The sequence below is a fragment of the Haemaphysalis longicornis genome, unplaced genomic scaffold (genome assembly GCF_048455015.1).
Source record: "Haemaphysalis longicornis isolate Haplotype H1 unplaced genomic scaffold, Haemaphysalis longicornis Haplotype H1 scaffold_8, whole genome shotgun sequence".
NCBI classification, from domain to species: domain Eukaryota; kingdom Metazoa; phylum Arthropoda; class Arachnida; order Ixodida; family Ixodidae; genus Haemaphysalis; species Haemaphysalis longicornis.
This window is the reverse complement of record NW_027526445.1, coordinates 173,756,991-173,777,098: the sequence shown is the minus strand read 5'-3', so window position 1 is coordinate 173,777,098 and position 20,108 is coordinate 173,756,991. Positions and strand designations below refer to the sequence as shown.

At 50.5% G+C, this 20,108-nt stretch overlaps 1 protein-coding gene across 1 annotated transcript; it reads left to right on the top strand.

Moving 5' to 3' along the window:
- The first annotated feature begins 5,555 nt into the window (after window positions 1-5,555).
- Window positions 5,556-18,671, top strand: LOC144148591 (leukocyte elastase inhibitor-like). Its single transcript, XM_077680106.1, has 5 exons — window positions 5,556-5,686; window positions 7,557-7,734; window positions 10,388-10,612; window positions 11,310-11,868; window positions 18,387-18,671. The coding sequence occupies exons 1-5, from the start codon at window positions 5,556-5,558 to the stop codon at window positions 18,611-18,613; spliced, it is 1,320 nt and encodes a 439-aa protein (XP_077536232.1). The 3' UTR covers window positions 18,614-18,671.
- Window positions 18,672-20,108: the final 1,437 nt, after the last annotated feature.

Sequence of the window (20,108 nt, the reverse complement as noted above, 5' to 3'; positions counted from 1 at the left end):
CGGCTACTTGACCAAGATAACAGGTACAAAAAACTACTGGGGCACATTACCTTTCTCTAATGTGAATATGCGGGAGCATCAGTTCGCTTTGGGTTACGAAATCATTCGTTTAGTTGAGGACGTTGTGAAGGCGACGTCAAATTCATTGCACGGCACACGCGTTCGACCTCGAAGTATTACATCAGGGTTGACGTCAACCGTCGCATACCGTCAACCGTCGCATACGCTCGTCTGCAGCCACATTCATGTCTTTCCCCTCATGTTCTGCCCTGCTACTCATCTCTCTCTTTTTAACACGAAAGTATTTTATTCCCGGATACACGAAGGGTTCGCTGACGTCATATCCGTCACAGAAGTGACGTCAGTATAACGAAGCGAGCGGCCTGCAAAGGGTGCACCCCTGCACACAGGGCTTCTTTCGGGGAAGCAACCTTTAGTACTAAAGAGTACATTATACTAAGGGTTATTGATTTTTGGATTTTATATTCTAACACGAAAGTGTGTTATACCGCGATACCCCGAGATTTCACTGACGTCATATCCGTCACGGAAATGACGCCAGTACACCTTTGCCGAAGCGACCCGCCAGCAGGACGTCGCTCGCCAAGCACACTCCCCAGACATCCGCCGACCCGCAAATCATGCTCAGCTGCAGATTTCGCTGCACATTTTACTTGTGTGTTTTACCGATTCCTATGACAGAGGAATCAACCACAGTTTTTTATTCTAAATCCTCCTCCTCTTACGTTTCTCTTTTCTAGTTCCATCTCTTCCCTCCCCTCATATTCTCTCCCTGACAGCCTTCACCCGCCCCTGCTGCATTCCACTGAGCACAGAAAGGCTTCTTTCGTTGCCTGTACGACGGCTCGATGCGATTCTGGTGAAGATGATGATGAGGAGGATGAGGATGATGATGCTTTTTTTCTCGATCCTTTAAGCGTTTGCGCGGACGGACACAAGCAAGCTTTGTTGTGGAATAAATCGTTAGTGCTATTGAATTCCCCTCGATATACAACGCGGCCGACACTGATCGATTGGTCTTTGCAACACTCAGGGCTGGCCAAACTGCACCAGAGGTGCTGAGCAGATGATGGAGGAAAGACTTGCTTTCTCACAGTTCCGCCCATGCGGCGATGGCCTAACGCCTCTAGGCGGGGTTCACGCCTGCAGCCGCAGTGTCATCGGCGTGTGGCGGGACGCCGTAATTGACAAACCCGCCTGCCTGGGCGCACCCCACGTGCGCCCCTTTTTCTCGTCGTATTAGAAGAATAGCCCAACTAGTAAACATGCTGGTAGGCTAAATCGACCTAAAACATACCAAACTACCCTTGTGTTCGATGAGAATGCGTACAATTGACCTAAGGGAACATGCTGCAGAGAAAAAATTTGGTAAAAAATTTTGGCGAAAAAAAATTAGAAGCACTAGGGCTTCAACCCAAGCCGTTAGCGTGAAACCCTTTGCTCTACCCCTAGGCTACTGAGATCGAACGAGGAATTCGTATTCTCCCGAACCTCATGAAAATAGAATGAGTGTTTTAAAGCAAACCAGTAGATGGCGCTACTAGTGCGCTTAGGCTAGAGTTCCAGCTAGTGTATCGCGTAGCGCAAGAGGTGCGTGTCTGATTTCCACATGCCGCCGGTTCCACTTTACGACAGCGAAGCCCGCTTTCAGTGCTGCGCACAAGACGCCGTTCTCAGTCAGTTTTGCTAAGGTGACCGGCGACGGGTTGCGGTGGCGGCGGCAGCCGCAGCCCCTCACCTGATAAGCAACCGACTATCCCCGCTGTCGCTCCGTCCCGCAGTCCTCCCCGTTGCTGCCACTGGTGCGGCGGCACGGCGGCGACTCCTACACGCGTGACGGGTCGCTTTCCCGCACGACTTTGGAACTCAAGATGGCGAATGGACGCGCAACTCTGCTCTCCCAGAAGAGCTATAGGATACGGGAACTCAAGCCTAGGTGGGCGGCCAGGTTCGCCAAACACGCGGCGGGGCGGGGCAGCTAGCGTCACTAAATAAGCTATGCTTAAGAGTACCGCCACTTCGTGCTCCCGGAAGCGTCTGGGGGCCATTTTGTTTCTGGCTTGCAGCGTTGCCATCTCTCCCAATGAGATGGCAATGAGATCCCAATGAGATGGCAATCTCTCCCATCTCTCACCGCCGGTCGTGACGGGCAGAGTGCGACCGGCCGCTCTAGCGTCCGGGCAGCAGAGAGAGGAGTGGCGAACAGAAACAAAGTGGCACCGCCCATATGTAAACAAATATCACGTGGTGCCGACCGACCAATGAAAATCCTGGCGGCACATAACAATGAGAGAAAAGAGTGCCGATACTCTAAAAGCCTTTATTTAGTGACGCTAGGGGCGGCCAGTCGTACAAAAAAGTGGTCTCTTCCGTGTGGTCCTAAAACATCAATACATAATTATTTTGCAATTATATTATTTCATTGCGTGGCCGCTTCTCCAATTTGATTCTACAGGCTCAGTTTATAGAATTTTAGGTGGGCGTATTAGCCCTCAGAAGCTGCGCCGTTTCTTTGCCAATCCCCCCAAGTGGGTGTGTGCCATCACTGAAGGAACAATAGCAGCAGCCCGGCAGGCCTGCTGGCGGGCGGGGCTCCGGGAGTGAGCCGTCTTCGCCGCCGCCGCCGCCGCAGGAACGTCGCCCCGGATACGCTGCGCCACCGTGCCCGCTACCGGACGCCGCCCGCACAACCGCCCTTTGTACACCAGGTTTGTACCACTCGTCTGCGCATAGTTTTATGTTCTATGGGCGGCTGGAAACTGCTCGTAATTGCGCAATAGAGGTAAACAATTAGGCCGGGTCTATAGTGTCGTCCGACGGTGTTACAAGCACTCTACTATGTCGACGTCCACCGGCGTTTTGTAACAAAATTGCCCTGTCTGGCACGACATCCCTCTAGATAACGTAAAGCTAGGCAGCCACCAGGTTAATGCCACCAGCCACCAGCATAACATAACATGCTTTAACTCACACAAAGAAATAATTTAAAACACCAAAACTAACATAAGCCATAAAAATTATGGTTCAATTTAAATATGAAAAAAAAACGCGGCAAGAGCCGGTCTCCTTGGGATCAAGAAGCTAAGACAGAACCTCTGCACTACAACGTTTTTTTTTTTTAATTGCCAATCTCGGACAGCAACAACAGGCACCAGGTGCAATGACAAAAAAAAAACCACAGTAATGCCACCATGCCCCCCACGGCCAGTGTTGTCATTTAAAATTCCCTAAGCGTGGTTAGGGGTTCAATTTTTGACATACCACTTTGGTGAAAAATTCTTCGCTCTCTGAACTTCAACAAACTGTGACACACTTTCCCGAAGATGCCGTCTCGTTGGTCGCGCGTCTACATCACAATGCGGCCAAGCCATGAGCGAACGCCAAATGCTGTGCAGGCCCAACAACATGACACTGTCAAATGGCACACCATCCTCTCTATCAATGCACAGAAAACGTATGCCGTGTGGGCTAAGTGGAAAATCTTTCTGGGGTGACCGCTGGAGGACATCCCAAAGGAACACTGCGGCCCAACAATGAAGAAAGACATGCTCCACAGTTTCGGGTTGCTTACAAATAGGACAGTCGGTTCCCCATGGCACTGAGAGGCCCCTTTCTCTACACTACAACGACAGACGCTTTGGCTGGTGCTACCCTGGTCTTAAATATTCGAATGTCGTCGGACGGCACTCTAGTCATGCCTGCAGCGATCAGCCAGAGAGCCGTCGGACGGCACTGTGGACACTGAGCAACAGTTAACTGCTGTTCATGTTACCACCTTCTAGAGATGTAATTGCGGAAGTTGGCGGTCAGTCATCATAGGAACTGCTGATGGAGATGTGCGGAGTGTAGATGTCAACATATAAAGGTATACATGCTGAAAGCTAGAAAGTAACCTATAACTCAGCAACCCTTACGTGTATACTTATATAAAGGTTACTGAGATATAGGTTACTTTTGTACCTTATAAATTATAGGTTACAAAAATTCGAGAATGTATACCTCTATTAAGGGTTACCCAGCTTAGAGTGTATACGGTGCACTGCAGGGTGTCCTCTGCACGTCTCCGCCAGCACACATGGTCAGAGAAGGTACGCGTACTTTATTATGTCATAATTTTTAATGGCATGGGTTTGTGATCGCTTAACGAAACTTGGAACGACTAGACGTTTTATCCCAGCAGAATAGCCTGCGGCTGTCCGCGTTACTCCCTTCGAAGTTAATGATGTGTTATTGGGTTTGTGCGTCGTGGTGCTGCAGCATACGCGCTCCGCTATCAACGGTGGCCTCGGACTGTTCTTCTTTGCGACGTCAATTCCTCGATGTGATAGTGGCTCGGTCCTGCATATAAGCAGCCGCTCTTTCCTTCCTTTTGCTAGACTGTTTCGTTGTGTAACTGAATCAACACGTGTTGCACTTAGCCAGCGTGTGCTGCCGGCGGGTCCCGCCCCTGCTTCTGCAAAGACACAACAGTTAATGTATTGACCACAGACAGGAATTCTATAACGTTTACAACCATGAGTGAAACTTAAGCGCAAAAAGACACAGGGATGAGAAAGAGAAACGACACCAGCGTTTACTATAAACTGAAAGATTTATTAAAATCGAAAGCACATATCTACCATGCCAAGACCCAACATTCAGGCACGTGTGACCGTCGCACATGCGTACGGTGGTACATGAGGACAACCGCCCCCTTTCCTTCTCTTCTTTTCCTTCCTTTCATCCTCTACCCCCTCTCCTTAAAAAGTTGCACTTCTTTATCTAGAATACTCAGCGACGGGTGACTTGTACAATCAGAACCCTTAATCCGGATATGGAATTCGAGGCTTGAGCAATTTCCCTGGTAGCACGGTCTCTGTGTTTAAAAAGCACTTGCGTGTCTGTGAAGCATGGCTTACAACCGCAGTCTGAACAGTGCAGCGCCAGGTGTGTGTAGGGCCTTCCTTTCAAGGAGGAATGATGCTCCCTTAAGCGAACATTGAGACAGCGGCCGGTCTGGTCGACGTACACCCGGCCACAGGACATAGGAATGAGTACACAACATTGGTCGTACACCGGACAAACTTGAGTCTGTGTTTAATCAAACAACCACGTGCAGAAACACTGTCTCGGGAATCAAGCCTGTTGCTCACCATTCTGCATAGTCTACCTAGCTTATTCCTGGCAGAGAAAACCACCGCAGTTAACCCCGAATCTGTCAGCCGTCTTCTTAAGGCGATGCGACAGCGCATGTATACATACGGTATGACGGCCACTTTTTTACTCTGGTCGGCATTCATTATGTGATGCGCGAACCCTCTCATTTGCTTCACAAGACGCTGACAGATTGCCTGGAGCACGGAAAGAGGGAAGCCAGCGTTCTCCAGCCGAATTATTTGCGCATTGAAGCTGTGATGCGCAAAATGATAACAGGACATCTTGACAGCGGATCTGAGGCACATGTGGGCCATGCCATTCTTAACTAGCTTCGAATGAAAAGAAGCGAAGTTTCCGAGGAGCTTGCTAGAACGGGACGCCTACATCCAGCATGTATGATGCTGCGAGAACCGGAGCTCGAGGTCAAGAAATTTCAAGGTGCCGTCAACGGGAACCTTAGCCGTGAACTTCAAACCTTCACCTTTCGCCTTGAAGGCATCAAGAACAGCGCATTTGAAGGACTCAATTCGTACGTTGCAGCCCAGGACCAAAAAATCGTCCACATAATGAAAAACCTTGGTGACAACGCTCTGTAAACCAAGCTGCAAATCACAGTCAACCTTGCCCAGAAAAATGTTGCTCAGGACTGGAGCAACCTTAGACCCAATGTACACTCCCGACTTTTGTACGTAGACCTTATCTTGAAACCCCACAAGAGTACTCCGAAGGTAGAAGCTGAGAAGCTCCAAAAACGCTGCCACGGGGATTCCACTACGATTCACAAGTTTACAAGTTCTCTGTGAACTAAATACGACGAGGAGATGAAGCTCCGCGTGGTAATAAAGTCGTGGTACGGACCGATTGTCGTGTAATATGTGTTGGGGAAGTTTTGATGAAAGAATAGTTGCAACAGTTTTTTTGTAACCATGCCCCTCCTGTATGGGCCCATGAATTTCGTAACATTTTACAACTGCCCTGTGAAGTATCTAATTATAACGAGTTAATAAAACGGAGAGTAATGATAGTCTTCTTAGCGGCCAATCGTCATGTAATTGTTTTTGGAGAAGTTTTAATAAAACGACAGTTGCAGCCGTTTTCTGCTGAGAGTTCGCGATGAAGTTTGCTTTTCCGCCAAGGATTTGTTGACGGGCAAGAAAAATCCACGAAACCCTAGCCATGAACAGCTTCGGTCTAAAAACAGGCCTGCTTTCGCCAATAGGCTTCGCTTATGTCCTTTACTGGAATAATTACCTTTTTTTGTACAGCTTGTCAGATAGCCGCAATCTTGCATTGCAACTACCCCCTCTGAGCAGCTTCAGATTACCTTCCAGCATTGGAAATTCTTGTGTTTTTTTTATAGATTACTTCAGAAGAGATAATGTCTACTATAAACGCTATGTCTACTGGCAAAGCTTCGGGATACGATGGGATAACCACGCGAATTTTGAAACTTAATGCTGAAGTAATGCAGAAGAAAAAATATTTAATAAGACACTCTATGATGGTGCATACCCCGACCTGCTTAAGATTGCAAAAATAACACCAGTATATAAAAATGGTGATACGTAACCTATTTCTGTACTTTCTTTAATAAAAACATTATTAAATAAAAACATTAATAAAAACATTATTAATAAAAACATCGGGGGTGAACATGCTGCGTAAATAGGATACACAACAACAGCAATCCACACGCTGACATCGCTAACATAACGGAAACGCAACGGCAACCCCCGATGCGTTACATCTACCCCATGGTTCCCCTCGCGGGATGATGGTGTAAATTTTTTCCTATGCCTCCACCCAGTTTTCAAACCTAACACCGTATACAGCAGGCACGTCCCAAAAGGGAGGAGCTTTGCGCCGGTCTTCGCTGTCAAGCATGCGTAATCATGCGAACGGCAAATAAACTTCGCAGTTCGATATCTCGGAGTACAGATTCGCTAGATGAATTCTGCCAAATGAAACTGCGTGGAAACACGATTGCGTCCAACTTTCCAATACAAACATGCCTGCTTACTGCAGCCACTAAACAGTTCATTATTTAATTTTAGTTAATCAGGCTACCGACATCAATAATTACCACCTAATTATGGGTCCCCCTGGGTGATTAACCTCACTGAAGAGGTGATTTTCACGGAAATTCAAGCGCCTAATTTAAAAAAAAAACTGTCGATTAAACTTTGATCACCCTGTACATGCGCAGCTGAAATTTGTTGCTCATCGTTCGCGGAGACGATGTGCTGGATCCTAGCCACGCACACAGCTTCACTGCAAAACTCCTTAGACGGCGATTACGGGCGATCAGTGTAAACTGCTCTTACAGCATCTCATTTCGTAGTCGCTGTCTGAAAGCACAGCCGTGCATGGATGTAGAAGATTTGATGCCCTCTGTGCAGCAGCAGCAGCCCCGGGCGTTCCTGGAGCATGCTGTTTTCCACCTCCTCCCGTGGCCGGGGCACGCGGCGGCAACGGCGGCCGCCCGTGCTGCAGAACTTCTCGCTGCAGCTGTACCGAGCCCTGTCCCGCGAGCGCGTCAACGTCTTCGTCTCGCCCTTCGGCGTCGCCGTGTCCCTGGTCAGTGCGCCCTCCATCACACAAAGCTCTCGCGGGACGCCTGTTTGTGACACAGAGTTTTGTAGCGTAAGCTACACTTGCCTAAGGTTCAGCAGTTTCGCATGGCTCCTGGAGAGCCATGCTGCGCATGCGCGAGGAGCAGTGACGTCTCACGGCGCACAGCTGGCGCGCCGGAGCCGCCGCCGCCGCCGCGACTGGATTGAATTGGATTGGATTGGACTGGATTGGATTGGATTGGAAATCGTTTCAGCAGTAAGCATGATAATCAGCTAATCCTAGACAACCAGGAAACCTAAAAATAACCAGCTGAACCTTAGCTCACGCTATGTATATCCTGGCAAAGCCGGGCTCAGCGACTGCTAATTTTCATAATACATGCCATCCTCCGTTTCATACATAGCGTGCAACACCGTAGAAGCTGCGGAAGTAGTCCGCAGCAAAAAAAAAATAAACAAATGTGCATCAACGTGTTTGTCTCGCCCTTGCCCTGGTGAGCGCATCACACAAAGCTCTCACGGCTCGCCTGTTTGCGGCATCGAGTTTCATATATGTATACCAAATGGAAATTTGTCGCTGCAATCTCCTGCCGTTGTGGGCGCCGCCACAGCCACGGGCGACGTTCCTCTTAGCTTGGTTAGCCACATGGCTTTTCTTCGCTCCTTCGTGGCAAAAGGGGGTAGGATACAGGTAATAACACACTAAATCACGCGCGCCAGGCCGCTAGCTATATATACACGCCAAAGTGGGCTAAAGTAACTACTAGGATGCTCGAGTATGTCCTTCTCCACAGCTTCACGCTATGGCTGCGTCAATGCAGATCAAAAGCGGAGCAGTGCATAATAAGACTTTGCATGTTATCTCAACACACGTAGTGACAAAACGCGCATATGCGGGGGCAGTGGTGTCAATGCCCTTCCTCCGGTCAGCAAGTGTTATTCTTCAACAAGGCTCACCAATAACATTTCTATCTGGTTCGAGTGACATACAGACAGGCCGAAAGACAAAGAATTTAGTTTTAGAGATCTCGAAAAAGACTACCGTCTTCAAAATTCGTGACGGCGGAATCCCCTACAAGTTGTGCCTCCACTGGCGCTCAAACAGATGGTGTCGACGAAGTCTCGCCGCATGTTCGGCCGTGCGAAAGGAAAGAGGAAATCGTGTGAAGCTGTACGAACGCTTCCGGCTTCCGAAGTTCATGAAACCAGTTAAAAGGGCAAATAATATTATCATTTCGTGACTCCATTTGGCTTACAGCCTCAAATCTGGCGGGAAAAGTTAGAGCGGAATTACACCTGATAAAAATCGCTTACGGCCAATCACCCACGCGATCCGAGAAACACCCGAAAGGAAGACCTAAAAGGTAGGCGCTAACCCCATAGTTGGCAACACATGATTTGCCATAACGTTTCCATCAAACTTGAACAGTACGTGTAACAAATTGCAGACACATCAAGCAGCGTAAGTGCAACTTGCGAGGTGCGAATTAACCCGATACAATCACACCTGTTTCGGCGTACTTACGACGAACCAATGCGATGCACGTCCTCAGCCGTGCGTTTAGAACCCAACACATAAAATGACACAGTAAACGGCGAAACACATGGGCGGAGAACGACGCGATTCCGGACGCGTTTTCTTTTTCCTCTGCTAAACCAGTCCTGGGGTCAAATTCTCTAAAAAACGGGCGTCGCTTTGAAACGACGGGGTAGCGCCATGCAAATGCATGTGTTCTGGGGTTGGGGCCGTCGCTTTTACTTTCCCTCATGGAGGGTGAGCCGCAGAAAAGCGCTGTGGCAAGGACGCGAAGCGACACCCACTGCCCCCCGTCGTTTCACTTGTCGCTTCGCGCCCTTGCCACAGCGCTTTTCTGCGGCTCGCCCTCCATGAGGGAAAGTAAAAGCGACGGCCCCAACCCCAGAACACATGCATTTGCATGGCGCTACCCCGTCGTTTCAAAGCGACGCCCCGTCGTTTTAGAGAATTCGGCCCCTGCAGCCTTCATGTGTGTTTTCCGCCGCCAAGCGACGCATGGCGCCATCTAGGGGCATGTTTGAAGCTATGTCCACGTGCATGTGGCGCTCAATTTAATCGCACAGAACCGCTTGGTCTCGTGGTGTAGTGTGCCGCTCCTGCGAAGCGAACACCCTAACCCGGGTTCAAAACCCATTACCGCTTTTTTTTTCTGTTTCAAGGGTTTGTCATATGTGAATATTAACATTTGTTGTCACGCATATAATCTGTTTACGACATCTTGATGCATTATAAATGGGATTTCGGGCATTTTTGTTGCCTTTTTGGTCGGTTTCAGCCACTGCTTCTTGTGCGTTTTTGCGGGTTTGCCCCTTTAAGGCCGGTTTCGGCTATTTCTGTTGAATATTTTTCTACACCGTGGTTTTCAACCATTGCAGGTCCGTTCTGGCTGTTATTTATTTCAGTTCGGGTGGTTTTGTATGCTTTAGGTACGTTTATGCCGTGATATAACACCCCTAAGCAAGCTCAGGTGACGGCTGGCTGTACTGACTAGGGAACGCATATACGCGTCCCGACCGCTGCGGCGCCGGTTTGCGGAGAGGGAAAGCGGAAACGCGTCGTTCTCCGCACATCCGGGGCGGCTGCAGGAGAGCTGGTGGTGACCCTTTGTGAGGCACCGCAGGTGAGCGCCCTGGCGGGGTCCCGCAGCGACACGGCCGACCAGATCCTGACGGCGCTGGGCGTGTCCAAGGAGGAAGAGCTGCTGCGCGAGTTCGACACCATGGCGCGCACGCTGGGCCAGCTTTCCGAGCAGCACGTGGGACTCGCCAACAAGATGTACCTCTCCACCTCGCTCGAGCTCGCCGACTCCTTCAAGGAGGCCATGCACCGGGACTTCTACGCGCAGGTGCGTGCACGCGGCTCTGAATAGAGGCACTAAATAAGCTACGCTAAAGAGTACCGCCACTTCGTGCACCCGGAAGCGTCTGGGGGCCATTTTGTTTCTGGCTTGAACCAGTGTTGCCATCTCTCCCAACGACACCGCTGCCGGTTGTGGCGGGCAGAGTGTGACCGGCCGCTCTAGCGTCCGCGCAGCAGAAAGAGAGAAAGAGAAAGAGAGAGAGAGAGAAAGTTAACTTCAAGGCTGTTGAGGGGACGAAAAGAAGATTAGAATGCTTGCGGACGAACAACAGAGAGGGGAATATTGCCTAAGACAGTTACCACCTGTAACATAAAAAAAAGTATTTTGTGCCTAATAACCTTTTTGTGCCTGCCCAAAGCAGCGCTAGTATTAAACCAAGAGTGTAAAACATAGGTATATTAGTCCTTTTCGATAAGATATGTCATCACCCCGATACAAAGGGAAAACCCATAGAAATCATCATCATCAGAGGAGGAGGAGGAGAGAGAGAGAGGCGCCTAGAAACAAAATGACTGTGCTAATATGTAAACAAATATCACGTGGTGCCCATCGACCACTGAAAATCCTGGCGGCACATAACAATGAGAGAACAGAGTACCGGTACTCTAAAAGCCTTTATTTAGTGACGCTATCTCTGAAGAGTGCAGACACGTATGCAGAGAGCGCTGTTGTGTGCTCGCAGGTGGGCATCGTCAACTTCCAGGGCGACCCGGCGCTGGCCGTGAAGGAGATCAACGCGTGGCTGCAGCGCGTCACGGGCCACAAGATGGCGTACATCGCCAGCGTGGCCGACGTGAGCCCTGCCACGCGCGTGCTCATGGTGAGCACGGCCTTCCTGCGCTGCCTGTGGCAGGAGAAGTTCTCCGAGATCTACACGGCGCCCATGCCCTTCTACCTGGAGCAGGGCGAGGTAACGGTGGCCACCATGTGCTCGCGGCGCGTGTGCAACTACTGCCACGTGGAGCGGCTGGCGTGCCGCGTGCTCGAGCTGCCGTGCATGATGGAGCAGCTGCAGCTGCTCATCCTGCTGCCGGACCGGCAGTCCGACCTGGCCTACATCGAGGCCAACATCACGCCCCGCGACGTGAGGGACTTCGAGAGGCGCTACACGCGCAACCCGCTCGACATCACGCTGCCCAAGTTTGCGCTCGACGAGCACGTCAACATGGCGCGCTACCTGGCCGCCGTGGGCGTGCGCGACCTCTTCAACAAGGACGACGCCGACCTGACCGGAATATCGGGTGAGCGCCACGGGTGGTGTGTAGTGGATGGGAAGTGTGCGATTAAAAACGGCCGCAATTAAAAGGGTTCGGCACGTACACCGTCCTGTGAAAATGGTTGACCAGCAGAGCTGAAAAGGGGTGGTCACGGTGTTTATTACGTGGTTAATCACGCGGATATTATGAAGTGTTTGGGAACTGGGGTACGCAATTAGGTGACACTTCACGTGCCGCTATAGCGGGTATTCATTAAAAAGTTTAGCTATCAATTTCTTCTTTTAGCAACACTGAAATGACCACAGACATGCCCGAAGCGCCACGGACATGGCGCGGCTTGTGCCACTGCGGCCGCACGCCGAAGGAAAATATAACACCGGCGTGCGCCGCCTGCTCCGTTTCAACCAGATTTTAAACGGTGGTGTCAACAAAGGTGTTATTAATTGCACTCACATTGGAGTCGAGGCATTACTTTGCGTTCGGCGGGCTAGAGCTTGGAATGTCCAACCCATGTCATGCGCTTAGCACGGACAAGTACCGCCATCCCGCGGAGCCCAACGTAACCAGTGACGGCGTTCTCACATGGTTGCCTGCATGCGTGCCTCGCTATTGAATACAGGCTATACGCGACCATCTGGATTCGCAAAATGAACGGGTCCCACGGTTGGCCCAACGTTGACAATTTGACGCTTGCGCTGGCGGCACGGTGGCAACCGGCCGGGTTCCCGGCTCCGTTCTTCGTACGCAAGGTTTCCTCTCCTCACACTTAGCGCATGCGCACTGCGGTGAGTGCAGGGAGCACGTCATGTTCAAGCTGCGATAGGACCAGACCTTCCCTTTCTTCTTTCTCCCTTACACTTGGCGCGTGTGAATTCAGCGCCGACTCTGCGGGCGTGTATGCATCACCAACACGCGTTACCTTGAGGCGAAACGCTCAGTCGTTCCTGGTCCTATCTGAGCGAGGCGTGAATAAATTATGGAGGGAGATGAGCAATTACAACATTCATTTTATATGGCATGCAGTGTCTTTTCTTTGGTTCTTGTGTTTCTTCCCATTTATCGGGGATCGAATGTTGCGAGCCAGGGTAGCGTGGTCGATGTGGGCCGAGGTCGGCGTAGTGCCGGGGTAGTCATGATGGCGAAGTTGAAGGAGAAGAAAACTTTATATACAAATACTTACATCTCGGTATCAGAGAACAGGCAGTGCGCTCCTGCGCGCGAGAGATTAATTAGGCGCGTTGGGTCCGTTCCCCTTCATTCTTTTTCTCGGCTGACGTCAGGACGCACCAATCAGAAAAACTACATCCACTGCAGAAACTCTGGCCCTGGTATTTGTTTTTCTTGGAGAGCCTTTCAGTTTGATCATATGCAAATGTCGTTTCAAATCGCGCGCCAACAGCCGCAAAGGGTGCGCACAACATCCGACAGATGGCGACGAGTGTACTGGCCAGTAGGAAGACGCATTGAAACATCCCCCTCGCGAGGGGCACGATCAAATGCAGAGCATTTCCGGGGGCGCATGACGTTAAGTAGTTTGCGTTACGTTAATGCTGTTGCACTTGTGGCAACTGCTGATGAGAGAGCGCTCGTCAGCAGTAATTTGAATGAGTCAAGGATATAAGGCGCGTCCGTAGCCTCCAATTCTGTGTTGGCTTTGTGGCGCAGTGGTTAGAGCACAATGTATATTGCGTTCCGCCCGCAGGGTCGAGGGATCGAAACCTGGCCCCGGATAGTATTTCTTTTTTTTAAGTGTGAATACACTTTATAAGCGACCCCAAACCATCCACCGCCGGCGGCGGCGTCGGCGTCCGCAGTGCTCCTCTATAAAGAAACGGGATCCGGCGCCAGGTTTCGATCCGCGGACTTTGCGGCCGCAGCGCGACGCTCTACCGATCAAGCCACGGACGCGACGGTGATATCAGTGTTGACGCGCCTTATATCTTTAACGCATTCAAACTACGTCGTCAGCGGCGTGCGTTGGCGACTCAGCGGCGTTATAGCGGCTTGATAACTGCGTGGTGTACACGTGATACTACAAACCCGATGGAAGAGATGGAAGAGAAGGCGGCGAGGCGGTGGGCTGCGGGGGCCGAGCGCAAGCGCCGCAAGCGGGCCGACAACCGTGCATTCGCACTTTCACATTCTCCCCCTCGGGGAAATGCGGGGGAATTTTTTATATAGTAGGGAGGGGTGCGGTGCGGACTACGGACGCCAACGCGGGTGACATCGTGAGTTACTGAAATGCTCTGCATTTAAAATTCATGGCACTGATAGTAGCGCCCACACGCACAAACACACGTGCGCGCGCGCGCGCACGAGAGACCCGCTCCTCTCCTATAGGTGAGCGATAGGTTGCCCCCGCCGTGGCAATCCGCCGTGGGTCGGAACCCTCTCTTGTCCTGGCGATGTTGCACTACCGGGAAGACGTCTTGCATTCCTCTGTCGTAATATTCGTCGAGTGGCTCGTTGAAGACGTCTCCAGCGTCGCCAAACATGCCACGAAAAGGGCATGACAACGATGCGCGGGCATGCCGCCGAAGCTTGCAGTGCGGGGCTCCAAGCAATGCTATTGTCAGCACCTCCGCTGGCCGGTTGGCGCTTGAGGGGCCACGAGGTCGCTGAAAGAGGTATTGTCAAGTAGCCGCATAGTTCGCCACTGTGAACACGCCGGGTCGTGGAAGGTCGACGAGGGAAGACCGGCAGCAGCTTTTTGGTGGTTCACCCGAGCGCTGAAGCCGGGTTGCGTAACAGCATCGCAACATCGACACGAAATTGTTCACGCAGCGCGTCGAAGTGATTTGACTCCGCTATCATGACATCGGACAGAAACTACAATCTGCCGCAGACGGTATCATGAGCTTCTGAATTCGTCTTCCAAGAACGTTTCCCTAAATTGGTGACAGGGTGCTCTCGCTGTGATTACCGCGTGGCGTGGCCATGTTGTTGACGGAAGCATTCTGCGTCATGGGCATGTGCGTGTACTTGTTCACTACCCATTCGAACTTTTCTTTCCATCTGGCAATCTGCTTTCAGCGATTGTACGAATCGCGCTTCGTCTTTATCAAAGCAAGCTGTTTCGTCACAATGATGTTCGATGTAACGCTCCTGTATACTGTTGCAGTGCTTCCTCGGCATTGTGGATTTCTCTGTCGCTGCCTGGCTGCATTAGAAACTGTTCCTCCACAATGCGCCTCCTTCAGTTCTTCCTTTCACATACGAGAGAGCGAGAGAACAACATTTATTTCGGAAAGAGGGATTAAAATTTGGCTAGCGGGTCCCTCCGTCCAAGGCCCCTGTCTCTTCCGTTTCTCTCCAGGCTCGAAGAACCAAATTCCTCTAAAGCCCAAGGTTGGAGCTGGTCAGAGCTGCCTCCCACAGCTCGAGAGCGTTTGTGGTGTTGGGTTCTGAGGGAATTATGACGGGACAGCCCCAGGTTGCAATGAACAGGTTTGCTTTTAGGTGCGAAGCACCTTATATAGGACCTCGCTTTGTCCGTGCCTTGGCGCCCGTGTACACAGTGCTGCGCATGCGCGAGGAGCATTTGATTGGATTAGATTGAAATGGATTTGGTTGGATTGGATTGGATTGGATTGAAATGGGTTGGATTGGATTGAGTTAAATTGAATTGTATCGGATTGGGTTGAACTGGAATTGTATATAGTGTACACACGCGTTGTCACTCATTTACATGCGCGAGTGGGCAATGCCGGTGATACGGTAAAAACGATTCCCAGTGCTTCGCCCACTCGTCATGATTCACTTCGTGGAAATGCGTGAATTTCTTTTTCCGCACTTGTTGCATTTCTTGTCGTATTTTTCTAAAAAAAACATCTGGGATAACCTTGTTTTGTTAGGGAAGGTGCTGCTTTGTAACTGTCCAAGTACCTGAGCTTCTGTGGCCGTCGGACGTCTGTCAGGCCTGGGGAGAGAGGCTCGAACATCTCTTTGGATCACGATCATTTCTCCTAACCTACGGGATAGTTACTGGACAGTATGCTATTGCCACCTCCAACATCTTTCACTTTTCAACTGGTTACGATACAATGGCCTACACACGCTAACAGTCACACCACTCAATCCACGCAACAACTGCTTCAAGTACTCATACTTCACTAGAACCATTGTCGATTGGAACAACCTCTCTAACAATGCGGTAACCGAAAAATCACTATCTGCTTTCGAGTCGCACCTGCTCACATGATGCGTCTTCTGTTTTCTGTATATTTTGCGTATGTTTGTGTGTTTGTGTGTTTTGCCGCGAAAGATACTCATGTAAATTATGTTTCTCCCACCCTGCTAAGATCTTGAACAAAGATCGCAGTATTTAATAAATAAAATAAATAAATAAATAAATAAATAAATAAATAAATAAATAAATAAATAAATAAATAAATAAATAAATAAATAAATAAATAAATGAATGAAACTTTATTGACACAAGGATGGCGACTCGGCCTATGTGGGGGCGGGTGGGGAGGGTGGTGTCAGTTCGGGAAAACTTTACATTCTCAGATGAACGCCAGTAGCGAGAGCGAAGTCCCACAAGGAGGCAAACACCTGCTTGGCTGTGGCTGCGGGTGGGTAGAGCCAGTCCGTCAAACACGTAACGCTGCTGTGTTTGCAAGACCGGCGCTCCGCGTGCAGACCCGGACACGTCCAAAGGATATGTTCAATGGTCGGTGTGGCTCCTAAAGAGCACGTGACGCACGTGGGTGGTGTCATGGCCGGCGGAGGTAATTGCTTGCGGTAGCGCAGGGGAGAACGGGTGGCCGCCCTTTTTTTGGTATGTAAGAACGCCACTTGAAAAGGATGTCCTCTGTAAGCGCCGCCCTAGCACGAGCCTTGTGGGTCAGAACCTGAAGGCCACGAGGCAGTCCTGTAGGTAACGGGTAGTCATTGGCAGGGATGTGGCTGCGGAGTCGAGCTCTAGCACATCGCTGGTAGGTGGCACGGGCTTCAAAGGGGTCCAAGTTGGGGTCGTGATGAGGCAAAACTGGGTGGGAGCGGGTGGAAAGAACATCGCTCGCCAGGGCGCGCGCGGCCTCCTTGGTGGAGTTAACGCAGTGCCCTGGCACCCAGTCTATCCGAATTTGTAGTCCTGTTGTACAATGTAGCCTTCGGGCAAGCATCTTGATGGACGCACAGAGAGAATTCTGATATGGCACCCGGCGCAATGCGCGGAATGCCTCCTGGCTGGCTGTGAAGATAGTTGCATGAGGCTGGTTGGTAGGCCAGTGAGAAATTTGAAGTTGTCGGACAGCCAGTAGTATCGCTTCGAGTTGGAGGTGGGTAGACGATGGCGCTGTTGGATATTCTTGTTGACAGGCGGCTTGAAATGTTGAGTGAATGGCCGCTAATCCGGCAGTATTCGTGGTGGGGTCCCAAGTGGCGTCGGTATAAACAGCGCTATGTGGAAACCGCTCGGTCATTTCAGATGTGCGTCTGTGTTTGTTGGAGTGGCGAAGCGTAGGACCGGTGACTGGGAGTGGCTTTGGGTTAACGACGATGAAGTCGTCCCATGGTGGAAGCGGCAAAGGGATGGGATGTTGTGGTGCCGCGCATTGTGGCAGTAGCGCGAGCAGCGCACGGCCGGCGAGAGTGGATGCTCGTCGGAAGTCATGGCCTTCCTGGCGGGTTCGGATGATTTCTGTGAGAGGGGGGAGTTGAGCGTGCTTGTAGAGCTCCTCGAGTTTGGCATGTTTGGGAAGGCAAGTGATGACTCGAAGGCTCTCCCGATGTAGCACCTCCAGCTGCTGCAACTGAGCCTTAGTGAAGTCGAAGCATACTGCCCCATATGTCACATTGCTCGTGAGGACAGCCATGGGTCAACAGTTTGAGTGTCTCCGTTGTAGCCCCTCCTAACCGGTTGCTTATGCGTTTGATTATGTGAAGCTGTTGGTGCCATGCTTTCTTGATTTGTTCAAGCCACGCACTGCAGCCGCCATCCTCAGGGACAGGGATGCCAAGAACTTTAACCCACTTTTCGGGGGACGGCTTAAGGAGCGATCGTACAAACTGAAAAGTATAGGCGTCCTTCTGTTGCGGTGTGCCACCAAACACCATGTATGTGCTTTTGTCAGGTGAAGGCTGCATCCCAGTGGGTTGGAGGGCGTCGGCGAGAGTTTCGAGTGCAGTTTGAATATGTACCTGCACTTGCTGTTGGGTCAGGTCTGTCTTACGGGGGTCAATCCAAATCGTAATGTCGTCGGCATATGTTGTACTTTGAATGTTGGGAATTTGTCGGAGTTGCCTGGCAATTTTTGACATGACGAGATTGAATAGAGTACCGAGTATCAGTGTTATAATAAATAAATAAATAAATAAAAGATTTGGGAAGGGGTTCTAAGGAGTCAGGACTGTGTGCTGGGCGGTTTGCAAGTTCTCGCGCAGCTCTGTCCGCTCCCTCGTTTCCTTCTAAAGATTCCCTCCCCGGAGTCGAGGTGATGCGATGGGGCAGCTGGATTTCTTCTTCGGCTACAGCCTTTTCAGCTGCTTGTGGATTCGGTCGTCGATAATGTGCCGCATTGCCTCATTCGACGCAGACGAGAAGGACCTGTGCGTGCACGAGTTCCTGTGCCGTTCGCGGCTCGAGGTGACGGACGAGGAGCCCGTGCGGCTGGACCTGCACGTTCCGAGGCTACGGCTGCACGAGCGCACCGACCTGGCCACGTTCGAGGTGAACCAGCCCTTCATGTTCATGGTGGTCGAGAGGCAGCGAAAGGCCATCCTCTACATCGGATGCGTGCGGAACCCAAACCTCGCCGCCTGAGCCCCACGAGGTGTCCTGGTGTGCACGACGATGCGTGGAACAAGAAGGACCATACCTGGCTGACCCCGAAGTGCTGCAGGAACATTTTTTAGGGAGCGCATTAATCCCAAATCCTTGTTCGATCGTTAAATTTGATCCTCCATTCGTAATTATTGATTTTTTTATATAAGAGGGGGTGTATGTTATCGTTTTCAGTGTTTGGAGGTGCAATTAATTACATATTACAGCGTATAAGAAGGTGTAACCAACAGATGACACGTAAATATTACCAAGTTTCAATTGCGCAATGAAGTCATGCAAAGCTAAGGAGCCTCCTTTGTGACCTCTCTGTTGTGCGCTCGCATAGGAACGCGCTCTGCTGTATACCAACTCCTACAGCCTCTTAGGGCACCGTATATTTCCGCAAACGCGTCCTCTACAGTTTAGTCGCTCATTCGCTTTCCCATCTCACCCGCCGCGGTGGCTCAGTGGCTAAGGCGTTGCGCTACTGAGCACGAGGTCGCGGGTTCGATTCCCGGCGGCGGCGGCTGTTTTCTGATGGAGACGAAGAGCAAAAACGCCCGTGTGTACGAGATTTCGGCGCACGATAAAGGTCCCCAGGTCGTCAAAATTAATCCGGAGCCCTCCACTACGGCGCGCTGATCGCCTGCGTATCGTCGGCGCGCTAAACCCTACAATCTACCTACCTTTCCCATCGTTCAAACTGGGCGCGAATAAGCGCTTCAGTAGCCCCGCTCATTCTTAAGCCTTGATAACAACAACTTGGCAAGATCTGGACTGCGCTGCTCATGCGCAAATATGTCAAATATGTGGGCCTGTCAACTACGCCAATAAAATCGGTGCTAGCACAGCCCACCCAATAATAAAATGCTGATTGATTAATTCGACCTATTTCACTTAACAGCATTCCTGGAAATTAACTTGAGCATATGCTTTTTTCATACCTTTTTAATTTCTTAGAAGGTCGGCATAGCATCGAGCCGAACGAGCGCTTTTTCCGAGTCTTAAATTCCCCGTACACCATTAGAGTAAATAAATTCACCTTTCTTTCCTTACCAACAGCAGTCATTGTAGATCACTCACTATTCAAAAATGACATAGTCAAAATTGTACAAACTGTGATGTCTTGTGTGCAGTTATGTTTCCTTTCTGCATTATGTCGTAGCAGTTGGGGTTTTAAAAATTTGATTTACGCTGTATGGTTGAAAGCTTCTATCACGTCTCAACCATCTTTCTCGGGCTTTAATTTCTTTTAAAGGGGCCTTGAAATGCGTTTTGAGCACCCTAAATGAACCAGCGCAATAGTTAGGTTGCGTGGTCAACGTCATCTGTGCCAAGTATAACATTTTTACGTGCAGCGGAAAGCTCACACTTTCGTTGCAAAATTTGTTGCCTCGTTCCCACTCTTTCCTGTGTGTTTTTGCGCTTCGCCATCTTTCTGCATGCACGTCATCGATTCTACCATGTGCGTCACGCAGCAGAAATCTTGCTATTG